Source organism: Mustela lutreola, chromosome 17 (genome assembly GCF_030435805.1).
Source record: "Mustela lutreola isolate mMusLut2 chromosome 17, mMusLut2.pri, whole genome shotgun sequence".
Classification (NCBI taxonomy): domain Eukaryota; kingdom Metazoa; phylum Chordata; class Mammalia; order Carnivora; family Mustelidae; genus Mustela; species Mustela lutreola.
In genome coordinates this window covers 41602033-41614057 of record NC_081306.1, presented here as the reverse complement: position 1 = coordinate 41614057, position 12025 = coordinate 41602033, and the positions used below count along the sequence as shown (strand labels likewise).

The window sequence follows — 12025 nt, the reverse complement described above, 5'->3', positions numbered from 1 at the left end:
TTTCAAAAGACAGAGGCCAGACTTGCCTGACTAGATCAGGAGAAGGTGTTTCAAAGAGGGGGAGAGTTGGCTGGCTGGGTTATCAGAGGAGAGAGGCAGCAGTCTGAAGGCCAGCCTGGTGACTTGGGACTTCCTCCTCAGGTGTGTGCCTTGAACGTGACTTGATAACACTGTTCCTTTGTCATTTCGTTCACGCTGTTTTCTGAAATGCACCATTCCTGCCCCGCAGACCCAAGCCCACCTTATCCATCCTGTAAGTTTCCATCCCACGCCCACTCCTGGTGAGTGAGGCTTATCCTCCGATGTAGGCCCCAGTGATCATTTCGACAGTGTTCCCTTCAACCATCTTTGGCAGGGACTCACGTAACATTCCAGCTTTTTGGCGTCTACTCTCCTGGGGTAAGATAGGAAGAAAGATCACTTATGCTTTTTTAAAAGGGCTTCACAATATCCAGTATCAAGTTAAGCTTTTGAATAAATACTTGTTAAATTGTACGGAGTTCAAACTTGGCCAGATTTGGGCAGAAGCTACAGCTGCTTTGCTTCAAGAAGAAGAGCTTTCCACTGGAGTCAAAGCGACATCTGGTGGCTGGGGAGTAAAGGAACCGGCTCTGTGGTGGTAGGACAGGGGTGTGCAGGTTGAAGGCCAAGGTGTAAGGGCATGCTGGTGGCAGGCAGGGAGACCTGTGTTCACAAATGCCACTGAGAGGGACAGCACAGTTGTAACAAAGAGCACAGAGACATCTGGGCTGTTATGTAATCATAGTAATAATAATAATAATAGTAATAATAATAATAACAATGACAAGTTTCTCCACCCCACTGCCTGGTTTCCTCATCTCGACATAAGCATTTGCTACTATTACAACGAAACTTACTTGAGGAACCACCTAAAAAAAAAAAAAAAACCAAAAAAGAGTGGCTTGGAAAACAGATGGTGTCTCCTTGACAAGTTTCATTCTGATGGAATATTTTTACCATGGAGGGATTTACAGAATGAGTCATACTCATTGCCCACACGTGGGCAGATGAATAATTCCACTGTGTGAGGTTTATAAGAAATGTGCAGTAATGATGGCTGGAAGCAGATCTTGTTGGCTTTTCATTTCTAAAGAGAGGGAGGAAGAGAGATGTGGAGGGGTGGAGGAGGGGGGCCCCGGGTGAAGCCAGGCAGGGGCGGGCAGGCTTTGTACTGTGAGGGCCGCATCATCATCTCTGTCCCCAAAATATCTGAGAAAAGCAGAGGGCACAGTTAAATAGGGCACCTCCCGGAGCAAACTCTTTCTGCGGGGGTGAGGCCTTCTGATGAACCCTTCTCTTCTGAGACTTCTCAGCAGGGATGGATGGTTTTTTGAACTGTACCCTGTCAAACCAGGCTAACTTGCTCTGCTTTTTGAGATGCTCTCGGTTTCTGAGCAAAGCTGTTACCGATGGGTAAATCCTCCACAATCAGGCCAGTGCATGGAATCGGTCTTATTTTCAGGAGGTAAGGAGGACAGAAGGTCTGTCTGAGTCCCTGTACCCTTGCATTCTTGGGCCATTACCGACAGGACTCCAGCTCCCCGCTACAGCCCCAAAGGGAAGGAAGTATGCTTGCAGGAAAAGGAGTACTTTAGCACCAGTTTAAGTTCTGGCTACAGATCTCAGTGATCTCATGAACTGGACCACGCCACGTCTAGTTTGGGCATCTCTGGTCTGAGCCAGTTAGAAGCAGGCCAAGTGGCCTCTATGGCTCCCTTTCTCTAGTTCTGTGATGAGTTTCTGGTCCATCTTGGTCCCACAGAGCTTGCCAGAGAATTGGAAAGGAAAGAAGGAGCACTCAGTGGGGTTGAGAGCATCTTTCGGAAGCTAAAAGTAGCTTCGGTGGGCTTCCTTTCCTTTCCCATCCTTCCTCCATCTTCCTTCCTTCCTTCCCTCCTTCCAAAATTTACATTTTAATTCCAGTATAGTTAATCCATTGGCTTTCTAAGGAGAGAGGAAGACCAGGCTTGATTGGGCTTTGGGGCCCCTCATACTCTAGGGACCCTTGAGGAGAAGAGAAAGCCTGAAAAAAAAAAAAAAAGATGAATCCAAAGACAAGAATCTGGGGTGCCTGGCTGGCTCAGTGGGTTAAAGCCTCTGCCTTCAGCTCAGATCATGATCACGGGGTTCTGGGATTGAGCCCCGCATCCAGCTCTCTGCTCAGCGGGGAGCCTGCTTCCCCCGCTCTCTCTGCCTGCTTCTTGCCTACTTGTGATCTCTGTCAAATAAATAAATAAAACCTTAAAAAACAAAACAAAAAACCAAAGACAAGAATCCATAAGGAGAAGGTGCCAAACAACCACATCCCCTTGAACATCTTAGAGCACCATGTTGGAGGCACCCAAGGAGGTCCCTAACTGTCCCTCTAGAGGGAAACAGGAATGATAGGGTCAGGGAGAAGCCCTTTAGCAAATGTTGAATGACTGGGGAATGAGTAGGCTGAATGAACGCCCTTTCTGGATTAACATCATAATCTAAACTCGTTCCAAGGAAGTCTGACACAATTTAGCGAAAATTATAATGTGAAGGTTCCTTTAGTTCAAGGCCTGAAATCTATCTTTATTCACACCAGTGGGCTTATTTAGCAAAGTTGTGAAGGCTTATTTAAGCTTGAGAAGAAGTAAGATTCTAACTAGGCAGAATGATCACTTTTGACTGTCTGTGCCTTTTGAGAACGTTTGTATTACCAGAGTCACATGACTGCAGGGTTGAGAGGTTCTTGAAAGATCCTTAGTCCCGCTGCTAGGAAACTATCCTATGGACACATGAACACACGTGCACTGGGATGCATGTGCATCGCAGCCTTGCTGGTAACAGAAATAAGAATAAAACCGTGGAACCACCAAAATCCATCAATGGGGGTTTAGGAATTGAAGTGCGTCCATATATGCAACTGGTAAAGAGAATGAGGGACAGGTGTGTAGGCTGTATCATTGGGTAAATAAAGCAAGTTGCCAAACACTGTGTGTGTGTGTGTGTGTGTGTGTGTGTGTGTGTATAATGATCTCATTTGTGTGAAAGAGAAGAATATTTTAAATATGCTTATAAATGCTTAGCGCAGTTCTAAAAGAACACCGAAGAAACTGGGGGCCAATTAAGTTCCTATTTTTACCTTTCAAACTGAGTGTCTTCCTATGAGCTTGTGTTTGATATCCCTTACAAAAGTCACCTGACATCTAAAATTAAATTTCGATTAAAACATACGTTTTAAAAAGTATACCCTGTCTGCAGAAGCTAGCGCCACCAGGAGGTCATCCTGGCTGTCCTTAAACCCTCCCAGTGAGGGAGAACTTACGGCCTATTAACTGTTAGAAGGCATTTTGAACAAGACCGCAGGTGGTAATCAGTTCTTATTAAGACAAGACCTAGGGGGGGCGCCTGGGTGGCTCAATGGGTTAAAGCCTCTGCCTTCAGCTCAGGTCATGATTTCAGGGTCCTGGGATCCAGTCCCGCACCGGGCTTTCTGCTCAGCAGGGAGCCTACTTCCTCCCTCTCTCTCTGCCTGCCTCTCTGCTTGCTTGTGATCTCTGCCTGTCAAATAAACTCTAAAAAATCTTAAAAAAAAAAAAAAAAAAAAGACAAGACCTAGGGATTGGCTCAGTCTGAACCCACTCTCGATCATGAGTTCATGAGTTTGAGTCCCACACTGGGCACAGAGATTCCTTAAATAAAAATTAAAAAGAGAGAGAGAGAAGACCTAGGTTTCCCGGGGGCTGATCTATCATGCCTGTCTTTCGGGTTCTGGAGCTGGACAGCATACAATTCCGACAGCTAGTTCTTGGTATTTTTTTTCAGCTTAAAAGATTATTTTTTTGAATATATGAACAGAAACTAATTGGGGGAGGTACGTCCCCTGGCAAGAGCCTTCAAGAGACTAGAGGAACAGAATAAAAGACTTTCCAGGATGTCGTTTTAAGGAGGATATTAAGAGTCTATATCACAAAAGAGCCTTGTTTCCAGAGGAACCCGATCTGTACATGGGGATGGTACACTTAGAGCTAAAGAGCACGCGTGAATACAAGCACTGTTACACGGCTGGAAAAAGAAGTCTTGCTAAGTGGCAGGTAGAGAGTAATGGTCTGGACCAGGTCACCCGTGGGGAGCGCCAGGTCAAGGAACCGGGCTTGGTCTGGGTTTTGAGAAGTGGGGAGTGAGGTGGGTGCAGGGGTGAGGGCTTTTGGCAGGGAAGGGAATGGCATGAACTGAGATGGGAACCCCCAGGGACAGTGCGCACGAGCAGGTGTTGGGGGGACCCCTCTTTCCTTTTAGAGGGTGACGCCCAGGGGGAGGATTATGCCCTACACAACATGGCCTGTGCGCCTTCTTGCAGAGGCCCGGTGGTCAGCCCCGTGGACTTGCCCAGGGCAGGTCTTTGTGCCTTGAGCTTGTGGGCATACGTTTCATAAAGATCCCCTTTACTGGAGAAGTCTGTGGACTGATGGGATTCTGATTTTCTACTGCGTGAAACGTGGGGAGTAAAGACAGGGACTCTTTTGGAATATTTTAATTAACTTATTTTATTATTTTTAAAAAATATTTTGCTTGTTTATATATCAAAAGTGAAAAAGCATATGATTCAACACAACTTCAAGAATGTTGGACCCCACACTTGGGTATCCTTATGGGGACTGTGTGTAGCTGTCACTGTCCAGTGCATTAAGAGAAACAAACAAACAAAGAACAAAGATTTTTCACTGAAGAGGGATGGGGGGGTTGGGGGGGAGGCGGTCAGGGTCCTGTTTGGGTTACATTCATTCATTCAACATCTATGCGCAATTCTTCAACAAACTGGGTCTTCATACCATGCCGCCTGGCTCGTTGGCTTTCAGAAAGATTATCTAGCGAGGGTAGTTAAGTCCGAGCTCGTGGTCTCTCTCATTCTCCTCTCTCTCTCTCAATCTCTCTCCCCCTCTCTCACGTGTCCACTGCTCGCACACAGCAGCCGGAAATGACACATCGAAGTGAGTCACCAATGCGGCTGTGAATCACCCTGTAATTGGGGAAAGTTCTGTCCTGTTAGGTCGTGCAGCCCCTTGCTCTCCTGTTCCTAAATATATTGGAAAATTTTGAAAGCACGCTGTCCTCGCTGTAGTCTCTCTGACCCACCACATCCTTTTGGTCCCTAAAGTTAGATCATCTTGGCAGGGGTCTTCGCCATGGTGTGGAAGGGCCAGGACGGGAGAGGAACCACGGGGCTCAGGAAGCCACAAGGGGGCAGTGTGGGCCCCACCACGCTTGCCGCCCAGAGGGGCAGCTAGTCAAGGGGCCAGACTCCTGAGAGGCAAGACACAAACCACCAGGGAACATGACAAGCAAATACATAGACTACGATTTTCTTGAGAGTTCTCTTTCTCTCTCACAAGCACACAAGGACAAGGATGTGATTAAATACCCAAGCACACCCCTGGCATCCCACCGTCCCCACCGGGAGATTAGAGCCAAGAACCAGGCACGCATCTCACTTCTCTTCCTCCATTCCTGCAAAATAAAGTTAGTGGGAAGCAGAAACCTGCTCCTATGAGTAAACAAGTCACCTACACTCCAAAATAATATATGCACACTGTTTCTGGGGAGGGCGACGGCCAGGTCAGGGCGGGTCTCTGCCCAGGGCCACGAGACCCTCCGATCTGGGGCGGCGCAGACCTGGAACAGAAAGGGTGCCTCTCCCACTGGCCTTCTTTGGCCCGCCGCCAGCCTCCTCAGCAGTGGCAGACAGTGCAAGAGTGACAGCTACGTGCCTGGAACACAAATCGTTTCCACCAAGCACACAAAAGCTCCCGCAAGCCTTGGGGTGCCATCCTGCCGGGGTCTCGGCGGGGTCCAGGTCTGCAGACCCGGATGGGCAGAGCAGCTGCGCCAGTGGTTGTCTGAGGTTTACAGTCTGGTGTGGAGACCGAGCTGTGCTTCGGAGGTCTCTCCGGGAGGCTCCACCGTGGAGTTTTACTGAAAGGTCCTCTTTGCCATTCCTGGGAGAGGCTGAGGTCTGGCATGCAGATTCGAAAGATTTACCTTTTTTTGGTTTTTGTTTTGTTTTGTTTTGTTTTTCCCTAAAGGGCAAATGCCTTCTTTTTCTCCAGAAAAATTAATGAAAATATATATATATTTTATCCTTTAGAGTTCCTTCTTCTTGGATGTATCTCCAGTTCTGTCCCAGATGAGGGCTGCTGTTCTTGCGGTCAGGGTTCCATCACTTGGCCCATGAAAAGGACCGTTCCTGAGGATGGAAATGCGTGGGAGATGAGAACAGGAAGAAAAGGCACAGCTCTCGCAGCCCCATGTTTATGGATGAACCGAGATGTGAGAACGTGAGTGAGCTGTTAGGAGTCACAGCTGCTGTTGTGACTAAGCTAGGGCTGGGGTCCTGGCACGGTGCTCTGTTGGTGACAGAGCGTTGTCCCTGAGTGGAGGAGGTGAACCAGAGCTCTGGATTCTTTGTCTGGAGTCCTCCCGGGGTAGGAGGGAGTGTCTACACCTGTCTAGACTGGTGCCTGAGGCAAGAAGATGGGGCGGGGGCGAGGGGCCCGGGGGAGAGGGCAGGGGAGCATCGCGGCCTCGGCTCACCTGTGGGGTTGTGCCGCACCACGAAGAGGAAGGGTCTGTCCATGATGATCTCCTCGGGGGCCATTCGGGCTGAGACGATGATGGCTAAGAGAGAAGGAACAAGGTTCTAGAACAGAGGGACTGGGCACTGGCGCCTGGACTGATCAGCAGGGATGCCCGGACACCGGCCTTCTGGTGGTAGCCCTTGGGGGGGTATCTAGGAGGCTTGGCTGTGAGCCTTAACAGTTGAGGGAAATCCTCAGAGGCCTGGTTGCTTCCAGGAGTTTCGCCGAGACCTGTCAGCTCCTCACAAACAGCCATTTATGTAAGCCTTTGTAGAGCGTCTTGGTGAGCAAGTTCCTTAAGCTGACCAGCCACTGGGAGAAGAAGCCAGGCTTCCTTTGCGGGGTGGGGGGATGTGCTTTTCACCTTCAGGGGACCTCTGGAGCCGTCGGGTGAGGGACTGGGCTCCGAGGCCAAGTGAACCCACTTTCTAGGCTGAGAAACTCTGTTGGGGTCGGGGCGATGCCCTTGGCATCAGGGCGAGGAGGGGGTGCCACTCCGTGAGGGGAGCCTGGTAGAGCAGGACCACGAGGTTCATCCCAGATGTAGGCCCCTCCTGGAAGCCTTGGGCGGAGGAACCCCCCCAGGCCTCACCTGAGCCCGACTCACCTGTAGAGGAGGAGGCCACCGTGCCACTCTCATTCACCTCGATCTTCACTTTCTGCAGCGCCTGCGACACGTACAGGGCCTCTTGATCTGAAACCCAAGCGCATCCCAGGGCAGATCAGCTGGGGTTCTCAGAGACACACCCCCTCTGTCCCCTTGGGGCCCCCCCAGTCTGCCAGCAGAAGAAAGCCGAAGGAAAATCTCCTACCTGAAAGACTGGAGAAGTCCGCCTGGTTTGGCCTGAACATGTCCGTCATCCCCAAGTTCTCCAGGGGTCCCCGGAGGTTGACTTCGCTCTCTAGGGAGAACCTGGACACAGGAGCAGGAAACATCTCACGCTCGGGCCTCCCCTTGTAGCTTCTCCCAGTCCCTGCCAGTGTAGCCCCCTCCGGGCCTGGCTGGCGGCCCAACAGGATGGGGACAGATGTGGAAGTGGAGGGGCGCTGGTCTTTTCAAATCTGTGTGGAAGGTCTACCAGAAATGAACATTGTCTGCCTTCTCCCGGCCGGCCCCCGCCTCCTCTGCCGGAACCTGGTCTGCAGGCTGTGTTCCGGGGAGCTCATTCTGAAGAGGACTCCAGCTCTGGGTTCCCCTTGCTTCCCATCAGGGCTCTTATTCCCTCCGGGTTTCACTTTATAGGGATGGGGGTGGGGGCGGGGCAAGAGCATTCAAACCAGTGAAATTCTCCCCTTTCCCCAAGCCTGGCATTACAGCATCTGGAAATTTGGGGTCAGCGCAGTGGGAGGCTTCCCTATAATTCTGGAATGACCCAGCCTCGGCTTTCTCCGCCTTCTGTGCTTCTGCAGAAGGATTTTTAAAATCTCCTTTGTTGGAAGCCAGCTAGAAGCTGCTCGGGCTCCTTTTGTCTCCATTGTTTGGATGTTGACTTGAGCCGAGGGGGGTGGGAAAGGGTCTTTCAAAGGCCGGTCTGGCTCCCCACCTCCACCATTTCTCTTCGGCTGGCTTTGACCCGGTATGCTGAGGGTGGCCAGGGTGGGGGCACAGTCTAGAAAGACTCCCCGCCGCCCTCCAGTGGAAACAGGAGGAGGGAGGATGAGCGGAATCTTAATCAAACCCAGGCCGGAGTGTTTCCCATCAGCTTCCCACACATGTCCCTGCCCTGCAAATGTCACATCTGGGAAACTGGAGGTGGGCCTTGCAGGGAGCCCTGGGGGAAGGGAGGGGGCAGATAGAGGGGGTTTGGGGGAGGGATTGGCAAGAGTGGTGAGAGCCAGGGGTGACTTACTTGGGCAGAACCAGGAGGCGGAGCCGTCTGGTCATATTCCCTTTCCACTGGCTGATGAGCTGGGCATCCAGGATGTTGGTGAGGGCAGAAAGAGGTACGTCTTTTTCATAGGGAGCAGCAATGAACATGCTGAGCGTGTCTCCGTGATAGGGCAGTTCCAGGATGTCGTAATAATGGCCGTCGGGGGTAGAAAACTCGGCTGCGAAGACACCGGATTGGCGCACTGTTGATGGCTTCTGCTTTTGTTGGTCCTCACCCAGCACTGGGTTTTCAACGAGTTTGGTCTCCTCTGCCCTTTCTGGAAGCCAGCCTTCTCCCCGGGCTTGGGAGGCTCCCCCAGTCAAAGCTTTTAATCCCCATTTCCCTCCTCTTCGGCCAATTCAGTGTCGTCTGGTTACCCTGTCTCCTTTAGGGCTTCTCGGCCTTCACTCCCGCGTCCCCCACACCCAACCACTAATTCATCCGCATTCTTTCCTCCTTCAACTCAACGTCCACCTGTACAGGCCTTCCCCCTGTAGGCTTTGTGAGCCCCCCTTTGTAATCATACTGGAAACACTCGACTGGAGACAGAGGTCGGGGGGTCATATGTGGGCTGGAGGAACTTTCTGGATGTCCGCTTTGTCATGCATAAGCTAAAGCTACATTTGGCTGCTCCAGCTAAACAGCTCCTGCTTGAGGAGTCTTTGGCAAAGCTGGGCTATATTCGGGACTTTCTCCTCCCTGGGAGGAGATTCCCCTGCCCCCAGGGGGATGAGGTATAGTCGTGCTGGGACTTTTGGAAAAAGGTCTTGAACTTACTGTAGTTGAACTTGTTGGTCTGAGCCATCATGGGCACGGAGACGGTGCTGCCATCAGATTTGTGGAAGAGGCGGTGGTGGGTGTCCGACTTGGGGAAAGGGGTCTTCCACTGACCGTTGAAGTAGAGCGCATTCACCAGCATCAGACGCGTCAGCTGGTCCACAGTCCCTCTGCCCAGCAGGTCGCCAATCATGCCTGCGAGAAAGCCAGGTGAGCGGTGACGGGGTCAGATAGGTTTCAGTGCTATTAGCAGGTTTCCCTCAGTTCTCAGATTGGATGTGTGTCTTTGAGGCAGACTGGGGGTGTAAGTGAGTGGGGCTAGCTGTGTTCAACCTGTTCTGTCTTCCTAGGGATCTCGGGAGAGCTTCCCGCCCAGCACACGCTCTGCTGCTGGGATCCCGTCTGGGATCAGACGCAGAGAGAAGTCTTCCCTAACTTTGGCTCTTCTCTTGCTTTGCTCCCTAAGCTGTAGTCTGGGAGAGCTGTGTTCTTGTTCATCTCACAGCCCTTTTGAGCACCCTTAGAGATAGCCCACGGGAGGGCCTACTTATGAAAACAGAGATGCTCTGATCCCTAGAGCGCCTGACCCGTCTACAGAGAGGAGCACGCTGGCAAGGAGACCCTGGGGTGCTGGGGGTTTGTTTCCTCTGCGGGCCCTCGGGCCTCCTGTCCCTGCCGGCTCACCTTTTGTGTGTTGCTTCACCCAGTCGTTGATGATGAACCTGGCTCTCTCCACCTCTGAGAAGTCCACCTGCTTGACTGTGGTTCGGAACAGCCTGAAGAAGTAGGGCATGAAGCCGTGAACCAGCTTCAAATCCCGCTGGACGAAGATGGCGTCCGCCGTGCTGATTTCGCCCTTGTTCCACGGCCCCATGAGCTCCTTGTACAGCTGGCGGAGGGCAGGTGCCATGCCCTTCTCTGTGCGCGGACACGACAGAGAGGACACGTTAGCTTATGTTAAGCCAAGGGCGCCCCTTTGGGCCAACTTCCCCCACGAGAGAGGCCCAATCCTGCCGGTCTGAATGGGGCTCTTCTGCTTCCTGGGGACCTCTGGACGGAGATGCCCTTCCGAATCTTAACCTCTTCTCCATCTCCCTCTTTTCCTCAAAAAATCTCAGGTCCCCACCCTTTTGTGGGTTCGAAGATTTTTCTCTCCTTTTAAGTCATGAACGCTACTTTTTTTTTTCTTATCGGCACAATAGCGATGAGAAACATTTCACCCGCAGAATTCGATGGAACCCTCACGGCAGCTCTGTGTGGGAGATAATTTTATTGTCCCTATTCTGCAGATGAGGAAACAGGTCCACGGGGGATGAAGGTGTGCAGGGAAGGTGGGACACAGGAGGTGACTTGGCTCAGCCGGGGCTGGCCTTCCCCCTGCTTCTGGTTGGTGATGCCCCTGTCCCAAGAAGACAGGGTGAGCACCCGCCCACCCCGCGCTCTGCCCCATCTCTCACCATCAATCTGGAACCGCATGGCCTCTTGGATCTGCTGCCGGGTCTCTCCTGCTGTGGTCAGCTGCAACATGGCCAGGACAGAGGCTACCCCATAGGGGGAAAAAACCATGTTGCGGTCCTTGGAGGCCTGTGCCACCTGCTTAAACACTTTCACTCCGAAGTCTGTGGCCAGTTCCGCTGCCCGAGTGTCGTGGAGGTAGGAGGCCGATGCTTCACCAAAGACAAGGGCCAGGCCCAGGGCAAGGCAGACTGTAGACATCTGCATCCTAGAGCAAGCGGAAAAGAATCTGGTGAGGCGAGAGCTCTGGAAGAGGCGTGGGTGGGGCGGGGAGACGGGCCCCCCTGCCAGGGGCCAGGCTCCCTGTGTTTGCCGTGGGCGGGTGATGCGTGAACACAAGGAAGAGACCCTGAGGGCCCCGATTCTGAGCCTTTCCCCTCCGAATCAGCCCCACGGAGCCCTAGGTGCGGTTCTACCTGTGGGACTCCAGCAGCCCCCTAGCAGCGCCCTGCAGTGTCTCTCCCTTTGGAGGGGCGGGGAGGGCAGAAGGCTAAATTATAATACTGCCTTTGATTTCCATAATGCTTTTAGTTCTCTTCTAATGTTCACCACTATTCATTCATTCAAGTTTGCAGGCATGAAAGGCCCCTTCCCAGAGGAGGGCGGGGAGTCCTAATGCAGAAGGACAGAGAATCCAGGCCCTTGTTTCTGGGCGGTGGGGCTGTGGGTCGGGCCCCGCCGGCTTACATGCACTCAGATCTGCAGGTCTCCAGTGGAGGGAAAAGAGGAAAAGCGGGGATTGTGGATGGAGGGCACGTCGTGGGAGGTGTTGCGCAGAGGAGCCTTCTTGTCCTCAATCCGAGGAAGAGACGGAGAGGTCTGGTTTTTTTCTCTCTTACCTGAAGTTCTCAAAGGTGCCTTGTGATTGCTGGTCTGTCCTGCTGCTGCTGCTGCTGCTGCTGCTGACGGTGGCGATTCTGCTGCCCCAGAGGGGGTGTGGCTCCCTTGACAGTGCTCTTGGCCCTGCAGCCAGACGCAGCTGTGTTCCTCGGCAGCCTGCTACCTCCCTTTATACCACTGTGGGCAGGAAATAGATGAACTCATCTCAGCCCCACCCACTTTCTGGATCTGGAAGTCCGTCCAGGCCCCCTCTGCACCTCCCTCTGCCAAACTCGCTGAGGCATGTGTGTGCGTGCTGCTCTGTGTGTGTACGTGGGTGAGGGGGGTCGGGAACAACTGAGCAAACCCTACTGGCCTTGGCCCAAGGGCTTCCCTGGACTTGCCCCCCCTGCCTGT

General features: G+C 52.4%; 1 protein-coding gene across 1 annotated transcript; it reads right to left on the bottom strand.

The window, feature by feature from the left end:
- Positions 1–4512: 4512 nt before the first annotated feature.
- SERPINE1 (serpin family E member 1) lies at positions 4513–11785 on the bottom strand. Its single transcript, XM_059155685.1, has 9 exons — positions 11629–11785; positions 10732–10997; positions 9959–10192; positions 9275–9469; positions 8477–8675; positions 7439–7539; positions 7234–7320; positions 6583–6666; positions 4513–6235 (listed from the first exon to the last, which is right to left on the bottom strand). The coding sequence occupies exons 2-9, from the start codon at positions 10994–10996 to the stop codon at positions 6198–6200; spliced, it is 1203 nt and encodes a 400-aa protein (XP_059011668.1). The 5' UTR covers position 10997; positions 11629–11785; the 3' UTR covers positions 4513–6197.
- Between the last annotated feature and the right edge of the window lie 240 nt (positions 11786–12025).

Coding starts and splice junctions, on each gene's coding strand:
- SERPINE1 (XM_059155685.1), bottom strand. CDS start 10,996: ATGCAGATGTCTACAGTCTGCCTTGCCCTGGGCCTGGCCCTTGTCTTT. Junction 7,540..8,476: donor CGCCTCCTGGTTCTGCCCAA/GTAAGTCACCCC, acceptor TCCTGTGTCCAG/GTTCTCCCTAGAGAGCGAAG. Junction 7,321..7,438: donor GGACTTCTCCAGTCTTTCAG/GTAGGAGATTTT, acceptor CTTGGGTTTCAG/ATCAAGAGGCCCTGTACGTG.